At 41.9% G+C, this 17,644-nt stretch overlaps 3 protein-coding genes across 3 annotated transcripts in view; all 3 read right to left on the bottom strand.

Moving 5' to 3' along the window:
• Positions 1-17,644, bottom strand: part of LOC137273437 (uncharacterized) — a 270,044-nt gene that overhangs the window by 239,675 nt on the left and 12,725 nt on the right. The window lies entirely within an intron of this gene.
• Positions 2,653-9,048, bottom strand: LOC137272384 (uncharacterized). Its single transcript, XM_067804761.1, has 6 exons — positions 9,021-9,048; positions 7,705-7,791; positions 5,236-5,363; positions 4,450-4,602; positions 3,110-3,156; positions 2,653-2,770 (listed from the first exon to the last, which is right to left on the bottom strand). The coding sequence occupies exons 2-6, from the start codon at positions 7,779-7,781 to the stop codon at positions 2,732-2,734; spliced, it is 444 nt and encodes a 147-aa protein (XP_067660862.1). The 5' UTR covers positions 7,782-7,791; positions 9,021-9,048; the 3' UTR covers positions 2,653-2,731.
• LOC137272383 (troponin C-like) lies at positions 12,001-17,625 on the bottom strand. The gene is made up of 6 exons (XM_067804760.1): positions 17,477-17,625; positions 14,558-14,629; positions 13,274-13,392; positions 12,835-12,987; positions 12,188-12,234; positions 12,001-12,054 (listed from the first exon to the last, which is right to left on the bottom strand). The coding sequence occupies exons 2-6, from the start codon at positions 14,626-14,628 to the stop codon at positions 12,016-12,018; spliced, it is 429 nt and encodes a 142-aa protein (XP_067660861.1). The 5' UTR covers position 14,629; positions 17,477-17,625; the 3' UTR covers positions 12,001-12,015.

The raw sequence follows: 17,644 nt of genomic DNA, 5'->3' as shown, positions 1-17,644 counted from the left end.
CAGACACTGTTTGAGAAACCTTCTAGCAGTTGTAAGTAATAGGGACCCGTGAAGGTCCCGTGGTAGAACAGGCCTTCAGCAACCCATGCTAGCCATAAAAGGCGACTATGCTTGTCGTAAGAGGCGACTAACGGGATCGGGTGGCTAGGCTCGCTGACTTGGTTAACACGGGTCATTGGTTCCCAGTTACGCAGATCGATGCTCATATGCATGTTGTTGGTCATTGGATTATCTTGTCCAGACTCGATAATTTACAGACCGCAGCCGTATAGCTGGAATATTGCTGAGTGCGGCGTAAAACTAAACTCACTCACTCACTGTGAGTCATAGGAATGACACGTCTTTGTGCATGATTAGCTTCTTTATTGTAAAGTAATTATTGCACTATGACGGCGTTGATCACCCGTATTTTCATTCCTATTTTCTGTCACAGTTGTGTTATCTTGTCTTGTTACAGGCAAACTGTAGCGCAAATGGGGTTGCGCAGTCTAGAGATTATGACAAGTCTGCATATATGTAAGCGAAGCGAGCAAAGGTTGGCAGCGTACTCTACTCGTTTCGGATCGAAAGAAATTAAGAAAACTGGTTATGTTCTCTATGCTGCGTGTAGTATGAGATGTTATTTATGAGTACGATGCATCACTGTACGTGGGTTTGTGGAGTGTATTCTAATAAACTGTAAAACTGTATGCATTTACTTCTTCATTCTTAACTGACTGAATTTGATTTAATTTGTACCTATTTTTATCAACAGCAAACTAGTTCTGACTAGTTTTTCATGTGTCCACAGACAGTATCGGTTAGCAAGACTGCTCCACGTTGCGTAGTTTGAAATGTGCTGACCGCTTTAAAACCTTTCACGCTTTATTTCAACATGTGACGCGCCTTAAGTCTATTTGGCCTTTGCGGACCAGTCTTGTTGTGGATCATGGTCATTCTCTCAACAGTTAGAACGAACATTATTGTACATAATGTCACTGTGCCTTCGGATATTACGATATTGTTCTCCATTCCTTGCATTACTGACAATGGTTGTCATTAGTTGCATGTCCATATTGGTATTGTTGTCTGTGCTGCACGATCGTTATTGTATATTTATCCATTTTTTACACGTTCCTTGTGTCGTTATCCATTGCTTGCACGTTCGCTGTTGTATTGCTATCCATGTCATGTACGTTCGTTATTGTATTGTTATCCATTTCTTGTATAGTCGTGGCTCTATTGTCATCCATTCTTGCACGTTCTTTGTCGTATTGACCATTTCATGCACGGTCGTTATTGTATTGTTATCCATTTTTTGCACTTCCGTTTTGGCAGAGTAGACTAGACAGATTGTACGGTAGGCGACTGTTCAAATGTAGAATCACAATTTCAGTGTAACCCCCTGCTTGATAGTGCAGTTTTGTAGAATAGGTGAGGCTATTAAAAGTGACCATTTTTTTTTAATATTGCTAGGCACTGCTTGAACATATTTTCTTGTATGGAAGAGCATTACACCCATGAAGTTCCAGGTTAGAATTGGTCTTCAACAATCCATACCTGTTGCAAGAGGTAACTACTGGGTTCGGGTGGTCAGGCACGATGACCTGGTTCACGCATGTCATCATATCTCGCTGTGGATGGACCTATGCTCATACTGTTGACCACTGGGTTGTCTGACCAAGAGTTGATTATTTACAGACAGTCGCAATATTGCAGGGATATTGTTGATTGTGGCGTCAGGCAACAAATATAAGTGCAATATTAGAATATCAAACCACAACCTCAGGGTGGCTGATTACACATGACTCTTGGGGCGGTGGAGTAGCCTAGCGGTTAAGGCCCCCGCTCGAGGCCGGAGTCCTATAAAAGCATATTGCTTCTGCGTTTGAGAGATACTGCTTATTATGAGTCAGTGACTCATTACATTGTCATCTGATGAGCTCTTCACTCTCACAAATGTTGTCATCTGTTATGCTCTATCACCATCTCGTTTCCCCTCACAAATATTAACACTATCATCTGATACGCCCGTTACGTTTCCCCTGACAGATACGCCACTTCACTTCCTTATTTCCCCTTACATAGAGTGACACTTTGATCTGATACGTCCCTTCACTATCTCCTTTACCCTGGCACATATTGACACTGTCATCAGATACGCCCCTCCACCATCCGGTTTCCCCTCACAGACATTATCATTGTCATTATATACGCCCCTTTTCTCCACAGACATTGACACTTCCATCTGATACGCCCCTTTTCTCCACAGACATTGACACTTTCATCAGATACGCCCCTTTTCTCCACAGACATTGACACTTTCATTTGATACGCCCCTTTTCTCCACAGACATTGACACTTTCATCTGATACGCCCCTTTTCTCCACAGACATTGACACTTCCATCTGATACGCCCCTTTTCTCCACAGACATTGACACTTTCATTTGATACGCCCCATTTCTCCACAGACATTGACACTTTCATCTGATACGCCCCTTTTCTCCACAGACATTGACACTTCCATCTGATACGCCCCTTTTCTCCACAGACATTGACACTTTCATTTGATACGCCCCATTTCTCCACAGACATTGACACTTCAGCCTTCAGTACCTTTTTTTAAAAATCAGTGGAAGGGTGTATTTCTGGCAACAACAAAACGCCTTTCATTTACGAACAATTGCAATGCACACGTTTAATACCAAAATAACTTAACACATTATATAGAACACGTTTGGATCTTCCTTTTCATCCAATATTCATGCCTTGGTGAACAATTTTCATTATCTGAAAAAATAACATTTGATATAATTACAAATACGCTTAATTATAGATCTCACCTCAATCGGACTGGGCAGTGAAGTTTGTTGTTAAACTTTTAATAATAACACACATAACAATGTTATTTTGTCATCAGTCCTTTCAAAATGACTGTTAGATTGATAATCTGAAAGATGCCAGCGCTGCAAGTGACAACGTCCAGTTCTTATCAGTAATGGTACATCTTTTACCACAAGACTCGAGCCAATTTCTGATTCAAAACTGATTTTGTTAAAGTTTTAGATAATGGAATAACAGGCGAACCATGCCTCTCCCCTCCCCGTCCTGTAGAGTTTCACAGCTTACCTCTCCATAACGATCTACAAACTCCTTCTCGGAAACTGAGTTGTCATCTGTACAATGAATACAAAGACATTAAACTCCAGACCACTACCTGCTTATTATGAAGCAGTCATCATATGTGAAGAATATAATAACAGTGTATTCTTTGAAGTTCACTGGAAATTGAGTTCATTACCATTAAGTTTCTTTCCAAAGTTTCACATGTTGTAATCAGTGATGGGTTTGTTTTTCAACATCTAACTGGAGTGGTGCTTAGAGGCTCTTCACGCCGAACACCCAGGTTTGATTTAACACATAGGTACAATGTGTGAAGCTCATATCTGATATCCGCCGTGATGTTGCTGGAATATTGCTAAAAGCGGCGTAAAACAAAACTGACTCACTGGCTCAGTGTCTCATTTTTTGTTTTTATTTTTCAACAGGTGACAGCGGCCTCTAATTATTCAACTTTTAAAGATGGATGATGGTGATAATAATCATCAACATTATACCCGTCGTTGTACGGTCCAACATGGACCAACACTATCATCACTTGTACTGTGACGGGAATCATTACAGAGAGTGTATGTGAATGCCCGGACACCTGCTGACAGCTGAAGGGGACACAACTATTGCGATAGCGATAGTCATTTGCCACCAACTATTAAAACACTATTGCAATAGATGTTTTCTCCTTGAATTGTCTCATTTCACGTTATTTCACATATGGATATAGGGTTTGTATGATATAAAAACAGCTGAAGTAGTTTCAGTCTCTTTTGATAACTGACAAGAACTGACACGAAACTCATATCAGGTAAACATTTATAGCATAAACTCATTGATTCAAACGATGAAAAAATAAATATTTGCCCTCGGCATTTATCAGTTTATTTATTACCATACTATCCATGCGTCAATAGTTTTTCGTTCCTACCACCGAGTAAATGCTATCAGTGACTCCACGGTTGCAGTACATCGATAATTCGATGCATTGTTGCTGTCCAAGTACCAACATATTTTGCCATTACGGTTTTACACATTCCATATACATTCTTTCAACGTGGACAGGACCCGTGAAGGGTTATAATAGGCCTTCAGCAACCCATGCTTGCCATAGAAGGCGACTATGCTTGTCGTAAGGGGGATCGAGTGGTCAGGCTCGTTGACTTGGTTGACACGTCATCGGTTCAGAAATTGCGCAGATCGATGCTCATGTAGTTGATCACTGGATTGTCTGGTCCAGACTCGATTATTTACAGACCGCCACCATGTAGCTGGAATATTGCTGAGTGCAGCGTAAAACTAAACTCACTCACTCGCTCCCCCCAACATGGATGGCAGAGACGAGGGGAACAACTTACGGTCGACGTCGAAAGTTTTGTAAAGGTCTGTCATATCGCCCCTTGTGATGATGCCGTCTTTATCTTCGTCAATGTAATTGAATTCATTCCTGGCCATCATTTTCTCCATTCCGGTTACATTGGCGAATTCATCTTCGGTGATCCGCCCGTCGCCTGGACAGAAGATACATAAACCCGGTGGGTAACCACGTTGTAATTGAGCGAATATTTTGAGTTGTTTTATGTCACTTTTAGCAATAGCCCAGCCACATCACGGCGGGGGGACACCAGAAATTGCCTTCACTCACTATACCCATATGGGGAATCGAACCCGGTCTTCGGCGTGACGAGCGAACGCTTTAACCACTAGACTACCCCACCGCACCGCGTTGAAATAAATCCCATCATACTGGGTCACGATTAATTATAACTAATGCTAATGTCAATCACTGCATTTTAGTTTAGTGTATTTTGAATGAATTGTGTGGTGCCAGTGTACTTTATTTTCCAGTCTTCTGTATTGATTTGACAATATAGTTCATATTCAAATACAGATGGTAAATGCATACTATCTCTTGAGGTGGGGTTGCCTAGTGGTTAAAGTCTTCGCTCGTGAAGCTAAAGTTCGATTCCCTACATGGTTACAATGTGTCACGCCCATTTCTGGTGTACCCGCCGTGATATTGCCGGAACATTGGTAAAGTGGCGGAAAACGTATTGTTTATTGGTTTCATACTGTGTTGCTTTCTGGATAAACTAGGTTGACACTTCACAAAATACAATTCACCTATGAGGAACATTTACTACCTCGGAGGTCATACTGATGGTAGTAGGTCACCAGCTCTGCCAAAGTAATGGAGCCATTGTTGTCGGCGTCTAGCAGCTCAAAGGCTGCATGGTGGCTCTGCATCATGAACACGTGCATCAGACTTGACCTGCAACATCAGACAGTTCATCAGGCTACACCTGCAACATCAGACAGTTCATCGGGCTACACCTGCAACATCAGACACTTCATCACACTACATCTGCAACATCAGACCTGACCTGCAACATCAGACAGTTCATCAGGCTACACCTGTAACATCAGACAGTTCATCGGGCTACACCTGCAACATCAGACACTTCATCACACTACATCTGCAACATCAGACCTGACCTGCAACATCAGACAGTTCATCAGGCTACACCTGCAACATCAGACAGTTCATCGGGCTACACCTGCAACATCAGACACTTCATCACACTACATCTGCAACATCAGACCTGACCTGCAACATCAGACAGTTCATCGGGCTACACCTGCAACATCAGACAGTTCATCGGGCTACACCTGCAACATCAGACAGTTCATCAGGCTACACCTGCAACAGCAGACAGTTCATCGGGCTACACCCGCAACATCAGACCTGACCTGCAACATCAGACAGTTCATCAGAGTAGACCTACAACTCCCGACTGTTCATCGGGCAAATGACAGTTCTTCGTAATTCAGTCTTCTTAGTCGCAACAGGTAGGTAGTCAAGGTTTTAGGGCGACCTTGGCTTTAAAAGGTCTATATTCACCCCAGGCGCAACACTTCTTTTTTCAGTGTTGCGTCCCTTGGGCTTGCCAGGCATCTATTAATCTGGGTTCGAATCCCAAATTCAGCCCGATGAGTTTTATAAGTTTTTCAGGACCATACGTATACTCCCGAGGCTCCAGACGGTGGTAAAACGTCTCACATCTTTAAATCCCATTTGAGTTTCCTTCCACATTAAGCCGGAGCGGTGGGGGTGCAAAGCGGTTAACACGTTCGCTCATCACGCTGAAGGCCCGGGTTAGATTCCCCACGAGGGTACAATGTGTGAAGCCCATTTCTGGCGTCCCCCGACTTGATTTTGCTGGAATATTGTTAAAAGCGGCGTAAAACTATACTGGCGTGCCCTACGAGTTGATATCGTAGACTGTCCTCAAATTAACATTTAACCCTCCTCACTCTCCCATGCAACCAACCAGCCAGTTTGTATGCTGGGTAGGGTTTCACGCCACCTATAACCATACACATGCAAAAAAGTGGAATGAGTTAAGATTAACGCACAAAGATTCAGACGGACAGACGGCTTCATGTGAACAATTCGTTTCAAAAACAAACTATTACCCATTTCATGTGATATTGGCCTTGAGTTAGAGGGGCCTCGGTAGGTGTGGGGAGGTGGTTGTGGGGAAGGAGCCGTTAAGAATCACACAGATGTGTGCGTCTATATTCAACTGCTGTTCGTGTTTACGAGAATGTTAGATATTCATTTTTTACTTGACTCACGTTTCCGATCTCCCTATCGAGTTATTTTATCACTATTTACTTCTATTAATTTTATTTTTATTTTTCCACCTGTATGAAGGCTGCATATCCACAACCGACGATCGAGATTTTGATACTGAGGGCCAAGTTTCACGTTCTGGAACCTAGCAACCATCCAAGACACAGATTCCAGTAGGTCGACACTTTCAAAACCAATATATACTCTTAAAAATGTAGGTGCAGATCATTTTTAATTTACGATTGAAAAGAAATTGGGAGATATATATCGGAGTCAATCAACGCTGACATGATAATAATGAATATTTTGAGAATGCATCACTACTTTTACTTCCTTCTTTATGATCATAGTTGTCATGGTCATGGGTACCCGGGAGGAAATGCTGGCAATGCGGGCGTTTAGTCCATTGCGACTAACAAGCAGCGTGGCTGTATGATTCCCATGGTGTTGGATGATTATCGGAAAGTGCGACAATGCCCTGTGTTCGTGGTGCCGTAAGCCGGCAATGTGCCTGAGCGCCATATACGTTGGCAATTACTTATCCTTGAAAGTTGATGTGTATGGAGTGAAATTTGCGATTTTGAGCATCGATCGGCGCAATTGGGAACCGATGACATGTGTCAACCAAGTCAGCGAGCCTGACCACCCGATCCCGTTAGTCGCCTCTTACGACAAGCATTGTCGCCTTTCATGGCAAGCATGGGTTGCTGAAGGTCTTTTCTATCCCGGACTTTAAAAGGGCAGGGTGGTGACACAGAGAAATGACGGTGCGTTCATGAAACGTCATAAGTTTGTTAATTCATTTCCTAACCGAACTGAAACTTCCTCTGCTTCTTCAAAGAGTACATTGGCCAGTGACCACTCTAACCTGGACCACCTCGGGTCTGCAGTTTAATCGCCAGTGATACGACTTGCAGTGAGGTTATTCTACCCCTGCTATTTTTAATTAAACGGCATGTTTGATATGATACTCAACCCATGGATGCTGTGGGACATCTGTGTTTGGGCGTCAGCCAACACCGACGTTAAAACCAGGAGCAGAATCACAAGCATCTTTCCTGATCTGCAAGTATAGGAAGACAAGCGATTCTTAAGAAACAAATACGTGGTTTGAAATAAATATGTGGTAAATACAAGTCATACTAATATTTGTATAGCGCCAATATCCAGCTCAAAGGCGTTTTGGTCTCTCGTTAGAGCATTACATGTCAGTCACAACGGCACAGCGTATTTTCAGCCTCAACTCCCTGGGGAATTGTACAAACACTTGTAGGCACTAAGTAACAGCAAGGTAGTTGGGCGTTCCCATAGTTACGGGGTTGGGTGAACTAGGTCACATATTCAGAGTACTTAGTGCAAGTTTTACCAAGTTGTACCCGCAACTAGGTGTTTGCACGTATTCATGTGGCCACCATCTGGTCATATACCAACGGATTCGTGGGTTCTTTCAGGTTCACAGGGTTGTGTACTGTCCACACAGAAAGCTGACTCATAGGTTTTAACACCGGTCACAGATGGCCTCGATCCCGGTACCTTAAGCTTGCTTGGTTAAGGCGCCAGGCTAGTAAACCAAGTAAAGACACATGAATACATACATAAGTGAGTATGGTCATAGGCTCATTTAACAATATTCCAGGGGCCCGTTTCACAAAACTCTCGTAAGCCTAAGATCTCGTAACTTTTCTCGTAGCACTTGCACCTCCTATGTTACAGTATGCCAGGTACAAGAGCTACGAGAAAAGTTACGAGATCTTAGGCTTGCGAGAGTTTTGTGAAACTGGCCCCTGAAGTATAACAGCGAGTGGCAACGGAACTGGACTTCATACATTGTATCCACTTGGGGAATCGAACCTGGGTCTCGACACAGAAACGCTCAGAAAGGTCGTGAAAATTGAGTACTGACAAAAGGCAGGAAAAAGCGAGTTGAACCGATTAGTTGTGATACATGTTAGGGGGAGGTGATGTCCTTTACACCTTCAGGTAATAAGTTTTACACATATCCAACCACAAGCATGCACTTGCTACTCCCGGCTGCTAAAAATACTCCCGGCCTTAAAACGGAAAACAGATCGATCCCACTCAGATACCACACCACAGTTTAACATGGACAACCTCCTCACATTACCTCGTACAGTAACCATAATTTTGCTACTCCTTGCTGTAGTTCTAACCGCTAAAACTCACACTGAAACGAATAATGTCTCTCAATATTTTCAGGAAAAACATTTTGGAAAAAATACAAAGCATCAAAAGGTTGCCATAGCTGGAAGAAACATTACTTGATGTACTTACCAGTTCCACAGACAGGCAAGTATGTGTTGAGATCATTGGTAGGGTAGCTAAATATACTTATCTTGTATTCGCGAACCTTATGATAAGAGGGGTGACATTTCTCGAGTTACACTAGTCAGCCACTGGTAACAATGACCAGTGACCATTTTGGACGATTGTGTTAAGTGTCTGTAGCCTGTGGTTGTTTTGTCCATTCTTACGTGTGCATTGTATGTGAATGGGAAAGTGATACGCTGGTGTTGTCTTGTATTTATGGTGTGCTAACGTAAAGAAGTAAAGTTGGTTTCTTGCTTTCTAAGTGGGGATGGAGGGGGGGAGGGGGGGTGGTAGGTCAATGGTAAAATAATGTCATATTGTACTGTTTTCACGCTTCACGCCGGGGGGTTACAAACGACTGATGGAACAGAGCCTGACCCGCTGAGGTCATCTCACCTTGGCTGTGCTTGTTTCTTATACAACTTTTATCAGTAAATGCCAGGTTTCAGATCCTGTTGGGAGGTTTCAGGACCACGTGTCTTATTTGTGTTTTGTGAACTTATCCCTATTTGTAGCTATTTAATCATTCGTCGTTCTCATTTGATCCCAAACGCACTCTACATGTCCTTCGTCAAGTGTATGTTACGGTGACCCTGAGCGATAATCATCAGAAGACCAATCCCATGCCTGGAAAGCATGATACGAGAGGCTGATAAGATAACCATGGCTGAAAGTAGAACGTCACGCAATCCCTATGTTTCCTATTTAAATGCTCTTAGAGCATGTGTTTCTTTCACTGACCTTGTGGGTACGAGTGCATAGGTGTCATCGACCTATGAGCCACGAAGGTCAACATGCGGCCAAACAGGCTGGAGGTGAAAGCAGGTATTGTGTTGCAGACAGTGGTTGAGTGAGTTTAGTTTTACGCCGCACTTAGACATATTCCAGCTATATGGCGTCGGTCTGTAATTAATCGAGTCTGTATAAGACAATCCAGTCATGAGCATGACCAGTCGATGTACGCCACTGGGGTACAATGACGCGTGTCAACCAAGTCAGCGAGCCTGACCATCCAATCCCGTTAGACGCCTCTAACGGCAAGCATGGCTTAATGAAGATTAGTTGTAACCCGGATCTTCACGGGTCACAGTTTTCATGGGTCCAGTTTTATACGGAAGCTTGTTGACCTAATTAACATCGTATCCTGTTTGCGTAGATCAATGTTCGTACTGTTGATGTTACTGGATCGTCTGGTCCAGACTCGTTTATTAACAGAGTGCGTCATATTGCTGTCAACTCTGGTGTTTAACAACAAACAAACAAAATAAACAATCATATTAGGAAGAACGTGATTAGTACGTTTTGGCGAAATTGAAATTCATTTCAAAGGGAGAATAAGCGTCAAACGATCCTTTTTATGTTGTTGAATCTTTTCAAAAATATCAGATAGATGCAAAGTTGCTGATGCAGCGTTAAACAATATGCACAGGTTTTCATATTGCCCTCCAGAGTCTAAAAATACGTTATGGGGAAACCCACATACAACGTGAGTCGTGGTTTAAATATAGACACACCAGGTGTTGACAGAATTGATTTCAATATAGGAGTGACTCACTTTTTTTTGTTTTTAAACATAAACACACCAGGTGTCCAGGTGTTGATGACGTCATAAATCCAATATGGCGGATAGTCTTTTATATGGGTCTGGATGCAACATTCAGTAACCCGTTCTTGCTGTAACGGGCGACTAGCGGATCCGGTGGTCAGGTTCGCTGACTTGATTGACTCATGTCATCCTGTCCCAGTTGCGTCGATCACTGGATTGTCTCGTCCGATGCCATATAGCTTTAATATTGCTGAGGGTGGCGTAAAGCAAACCCCGCCTAGCCAAAACATACAAACAATATTTTGAAAAAGTGTAATCAATAAAACTATTTAAAATATTTTGACACAGTGTTTCCAGCTCACAAGTCACAAAGCCTAAGTAGGTTTCCTAAAACACCTCCGATATCCTTTTAAGCCCAAGTGCTTGCTTTGCACCAACTGAATACAATACCGTCGACTAAGATTGTTACTGGTAACGTGAAGTGAGAGGCGACTAATGGGATCGGGTGATCCACCTCGCTGATTTGGTTGACACATGTCACCATATCCCAGTTTTGTAGATCTATGCTCATGATTTTGATCGCTTGATGTTCTGGAGAAAACCCAATTATTTACAGGCAGCCGCCATATAGTTTAAATATTGCTGAATGCGGCGTAAAACTAAACTCACTCACTAACACTGGCGCTCACATGTGTATAGTTTCCTTTAGGTACACCAAAGGAAGTCGGGTATGTCTGTATGACTCTATTGTGTTCAGACCGACACCATATAGCTGGAATATTGCTGAGTGCGGCGTCAACCAACCAACCAACCAACCAATACATACGAACAAATTTGGTTGTAACACGCCTATGTCTTCCGGGAAACTGGTTTCACCATCCTGTATTATTGAAACCCTGCCCCTTACAGCTGGAATATGTCTGAGTGAGGGGTGAATGTCACACAGAGAGTAATGCATACATATTAGCAAATTTGGTAGGGCCGCGCCGTTGCCATACGGGATGGTTGTCCCGTTCAAGTTTTACAGTCGCTGACCATCAGGGCGGTTAGTGCACTGTTGGTAGATTATGACGATTTACCGAAGTTCCAACTGATAATGCGACTTTTAACTATCACATGGTCACGCCATTTACGTCTTACGTCCGCAAATGGACAATGGACACGACACAGCTTAGACATGTTTGTGTCTGCCAGAAGGACAATGGACACGACACAGCTTAGACATGTTTGTGTCTGCCAGAAGGACAATGGACACGACACAGCTTAGACATGTTTGTGTCTGCCAGAAGGACAATGGACACGACACAGCTTAGACATGTTTGTGTCTGCCAGAAGGACAATGGACACGACACAGCTTAGACATGTTTGTGTCTGCCAGAAGAAAGAGTAACAACGCAGTATTCCTCGCTGATTTTATTTACCAACTGTGGGGTTTTGTGTCGCGGCGAAAATCTACAAGCAGAAAAAAATATGTGGAATTAATAATTTCAGTTCAAATTAAGCTCACAAATATTGAATATCTGGCGTTGCATGTTGATGGGTCAGAAAGATAACATGGCATGAGTCGAAAATGATGATGACCTACCTTCTGGTACTCATTGACAAATTCGGACATGCTTACGACTCCGTCACCTGAAAAGATGACGACACCTCGAAACTCCATACGTTAATACTCTCTTCGTGTCTGACTGTGTGTGTGTGTGTGTGTGTGTGTGTGTGTGTGTGTGTGTGTGTGTGTGTCTGTGTGTGTGTGTCTGTGTGTGTGTGTGTGTCTGTGTGTGTGTCTGTGTGATCGGGGGCGGGGGTAGGTGGTGGGCGGGAATGGGATACTAGATATAGACAAAATGGGGGAGGAGGGGGATGAGACAAAGTTATGTGATTAATGTTATTGATTCTCAAATAATGTAATTCTTATTACAATTTATCGCAAATGCTTCCCATATTCTCTCTCTCTCTCTTTCTGTCTCTGTCTCTATCTCTCTGTCTCTCCCTGTCTCTCTGTCTCTTTCTCTCTGGCTATCTGTCTCTCTCTCTGTCTCTGTCTATGTCTCTGTCTCTCTGTGTCCCCCTGTCTCACTCCCTGTGCCTTTCACTGTCACTCTCTTTCTTTCTCTCTGTGTGCCTCTCTGTCTTTCTCTGTCCCTGTCTATGTCTCTCTATCTCTGCCTCTTTGACTCTCTGTCTCTGTTTCTGTATGTCTCTCTAGTGTTAGTCTAGGTCAAGGTTCATTACCGTTGCTGTCCAGTACGGGGATGACGTTGTTTAGTTCGGCGCCCTGAAGGTCATCGTCGTGGTCAGTATCAAAAGGCTGGTAAACCTTTTCAGCAAAGGATTTCGATACTTTATTTGCATTCATGTACTCGGACAATTCCAGCCTGCCATCATCTGAAATTGGAAGAAATATTTTAACTAATAATATCAATAACGAAATATCATATAGTAATATATAATAATATTTTTTTCATACATTCACCTGTCATTTATATTCACTTTCCTTTTTACATCACGGTGGTTCGCCCTTTTCTAATATCGATTCTTTTTCATAAATTCACCTGTTATTTAAATTCACTTTCTTTGGGTTTTTTCACAGTGATGGTTTGTCGTTTTCTAATATCACTGATTTCGACTTGATATCGTTAAAGTCCTCAAAGATACTCTGAGTGAAACCTACGGTTGACATCATACTTGTCAAAAAGCTGCCTAAACTCTGCAGCATCTGCAATGCCGCTTCCATCAGTATCGATGCCGTTGAAGGCTTCCTTGAGCCCTGTCGCTAAGTCTGGTGCATATCTAAAAGTAATAAAACAGTGAACAGCATAATAAGAATACTGGCACCTACATCGGCTGCACCTACATGGGCAGTGTAACTACACTGTTAGAATATTGACATCTGCATCGGCTGCACCTGCATGGGCAGTAAACTACACTGTTAGAATATTGACACCTACATGGGCAGTAAACTACACTGTTAGAATATTGACACCTACATGGGCAGTAAACTACACTGTTAGAATATTGACACCTACATGGACAGTAAACTACACTGTTAGAATATTGACACCTAGATTACATGGACAGTACGCAAAAGTAACCTTTTGCATCACTGCCACCCACATGTTACAGTGCTACAGTATTTCGAAAACTACACTGATAGTAAACAACGCTTTTACACTGACACCTGTACATGTTGCAGTGAGCAATAGTAACAGATACTGACACAAACAAAAATGGCATAGATTTTTCTGTGAAACATCGTTTTATGTTGGTTTGATTGAAGTCATAATATGTGGGAAATCGAGCCCGGGTATTCAATGTGACAAGCAAACATTTTAATCACCAGGCTACCCCCACTGCACCTATTGGTTGTGTGTCTTTAGAGTTCGAAACATCCGGAGTTACTTTATATTCTCAGAACTGTTTACAGTTGAAAATTGAACGTCCATCCTCTATTCTGTTAAGTTTGTGTTTGTTAAGAAATGTCTCTACGAGTTTTGTAATCGTATAGTTACTGAAATTACCGGCGGTTTTTCGTCTTGAAATGTTTCACTGAATTAGTTTAGGCTAGGAACGTCACTAATACGCTCCGCCGCAATGTGCTTTGTTAAGTCTAATTATTGTCTTTCCTAGGTCTAGAGATCAATTATCGACAAATATCAGAGAAGTAGTTTTGAACAAAAGCGACTTAAATAAATCAACACATTACACGCCAGTGATGAGTGGAGACATGTTAAGGCTTGGATTACCAACAAACATACTCTAGGAGCAGTTAATCAACAAAACCATATCTTTGTGTATTTTCTTCTGTAAACTTAAACATCATTTCTTCACACTAGTTCATATATGATATTACTTATCACACATTTTATCGCTAATCGTCAGTAATGATTCCCACAGACTATATTTCCGATTATCGACTTTTAGCCGGCTCTAATCTTCTCATAGAATTGGAACTTACGTTGGGGCGGTAGTGGTGGTTGTGGCGCTTAGAGCACCACAAGCGAAAGTCAGCACGAGAAGGCAAATCATCCTGGAAATGAACAAAAGTAAGCAAAACGAATATTTCTTTGACTCACAATCAAATGTCACTGAGGAAAAGATTACCATTTTCAAAAAGTAATGATATTTTTAGAATAAAAATATCTGTAAACACATTGTTCTGTTAGTTCATTATTTTAGTTATGTAATGGATAATTGGAAAATCTCCCGTTATGTTGCAGACAAAGCTTGAGTGAGTTTAGTTTTACGCCGCAACCAGCAATATTCCAGCTATATGACGAGGGGGAAAACGTGAAATGTTTCTCGTGCATCGATGCGTCACTTTTATTTCTTCGCGTAACTTTTTTTATTGACATTTAAAAAAAGAATTTTGCCTTGGCCGCGTCGCGATCATCCATTTGTCCACTCTAAGAATGTCTGTGAGAACCAGTGTGATTGGATTTAGAACTCATTAACACGTGCTAAACTTCCCAAGCTGTATCCCTGAGGGAAAAAACCTAAAAATGAGTTCCTCCCTCGTCACTTTTTTCTAAACTGAAAGCCATTAAAAATGCAATAGGCACTTGTTTTCCTGTAACTCACAAAACTTCTATTGAAGATTTTTACCTGCGATACAGAGGATGTAGGGATAAAAGGCTGATATTCTTGCACATTTCCAGTTTGAGCATTCCTCTTTTATGAACTTCGATGCTTAAAACTGAACCTTTGACATTTTATCGAAAACACAACCGCATTCATGAAACACGTTGTGCACATGCATTACCTGCACCCAGGCCCTATAAAAGCATAAGGAATTGTGAAACTGAGAAAATGTCATGTTTGACACAAGACATAAAAAAGCAGGTTCTCGCTATGGTTAGCGAGGTTGCCTCAGATGTGATGATTGTCAGGTACCGTAATGTGCACCCATCCACTATTGGTCAACTCAGACAATGTTTACGCCGGAAGTGATGCATTTGTCGGCCTGGCGCACCACTTCTGACGACAGCTCGACAGGACCGCACTATCCGAGTCTCGCACTTCCGAAATCGGTTCAAAACTGCTGCTGATATTGCAAAGAGGGCAACTGGGGCAAGACAACGTCATGTCTGCGCCAAAACAGTGCGAAGATACCTTAACGCAGATTTAATGTGCCCTTTGCAAATGGACGTCAACAGATTTATCGACGTCGAGAAAAACGGTATGTTTCAACATGGTCGTTTGGAAGCGGTGGTGCCATACCCAAGGACGAGTGCTGAATTGACACCGGCCCTTCAACAACACTGGCAGACCATTCCACAGCTGTTTCTGAGAAATCTGTGTCTTCCGATGCCCCCCGGAAGGGTGCACAAACGATATTGACTGCAAGTGACCCTTCTTTTGTTTGATGTCGTTGTTGCGTCACTGACGTTTCTGTTGACTGGATATTTTCCATTTAAGTTATCCACAAATGTTTACTTAAAACATATCAGCCAGTAACATCTATATATGTTGGCATTTGTGCGATTAAACAAAGTATGAATGTCAAATTGTGTTTTTAGTGGCTTTCAGTATATCATTTTTTAACAAAAAAATGTCCTACCACCCTCGTCATTTCTGCAAAAAATGTGCCCGAGAAACATTTTTTATGTAGCCTAAATAGTCGTGTCTGCTCTAGGCAATGCAGTGATCAACATCACGTGCAATGATCTACATAAATGAAGCATGTGCTAACCAAGTCAGCGAACCTGGCTGAACTGAAGATCAATTCTAACCAGGATTTTTACGGTTACAACCCTCGACACATATTGAGAGGAAATCAAGGATTCCAACCAACGAGCATCGTTTAACTTCGCATGACACATTGGCCGCTCGTTCCCCAAACCTAGCGTTAAAGTGTACGTACTTATGCATGTATGTTGATGTTAATATATCGATGCAAATTTGGTATTTGGTAAAATCGAGGTATCCGTTCCGTTATATACTCTTCAGTAAAAGTAGGGGAACTTCAGTTATACAGTAAAATACTTTTATAACGAACTACAAGGGACCACTGAAATTAGTTCGTTATATCTGTAGTTCGCTATTCCCGAAAATCCATTGAAAGGACAGTAAAACACACTATACAGTACAACACATTCCAACTCAGTTTATTCGTACATTCACTCATTCATATTACGTTCTTCTCACTACAAAGTCAGTAATCTTAGACGGGTCACTCGTCACTACACACTCGTCATTGCATTTATCATATTTTAAAAGTCTCACGCCGCTAATTGAAACTGATTGAATTTGCTCAATGGACTATTCACACCATTAATTAGTGTTAACTGGAACTGTCGAGGATTTCAAAGTGATCATCGCTATCTGGCAATGACACTGATTGGGTTCGCTCAGTTCGTTATTCACACTGTTAATTAGTCTTACCTAGGACGCGCGGGGATTGCAGATCAGTTCGCTATAGCCGGTAAGTTCGTTATAGTGAATTCGTCATTCATGACTTTTTTGTATAACATATAGTGGTTTATTCGGGACTTTTAAAACAGTTCGCTATGGCTATCAGTTCGTTATATCCATGTTCGTTATAAAAGTATTGTACTGTAATTACAAATTATCCCATTTGTTGCAAGTAAATCTACTTAACTCACGAAAGTTAGCTCACGAGAGTTCTATATCCACTAACTATGACTAGAATTATAACATTGTGGCATTTACCGAGTGGTAACATGTACACAATGTGCATTGATCAAAATTTTATTCCGCTGCAAGAATATTTTGACAAAACACCAGTGCCCGAACAGTAAGCAACATAAAATCATATCGAGACAATGATAGCCTTTCAAATTTTAGAAACACCTTTACACAATAAAACAACTGTGGCCGTTTCTCTGGATATGACCAATATGTCAATTTGACTTACCTGATGTAACGTGCAACAGAAATGCAACAAGAACAATGAAATGCAAGTTCTGTTATTAACCCACCCTAAACCGGACCCTGTCATGTGACCACGATAAGATGAATAGTCAGACAAGCTGGCATCTCCCATAAAGTAAACTGTGCACAAGTGATCCTTATCTGAAGAATA

The sequence above is a fragment of the Haliotis asinina genome, chromosome 2 (assembly GCF_037392515.1).
Source record: "Haliotis asinina isolate JCU_RB_2024 chromosome 2, JCU_Hal_asi_v2, whole genome shotgun sequence".
Classification (NCBI taxonomy): domain Eukaryota; kingdom Metazoa; phylum Mollusca; class Gastropoda; order Lepetellida; family Haliotidae; genus Haliotis; species Haliotis asinina.
This window is presented reverse-complemented; position numbering and strand designations above follow the sequence as displayed.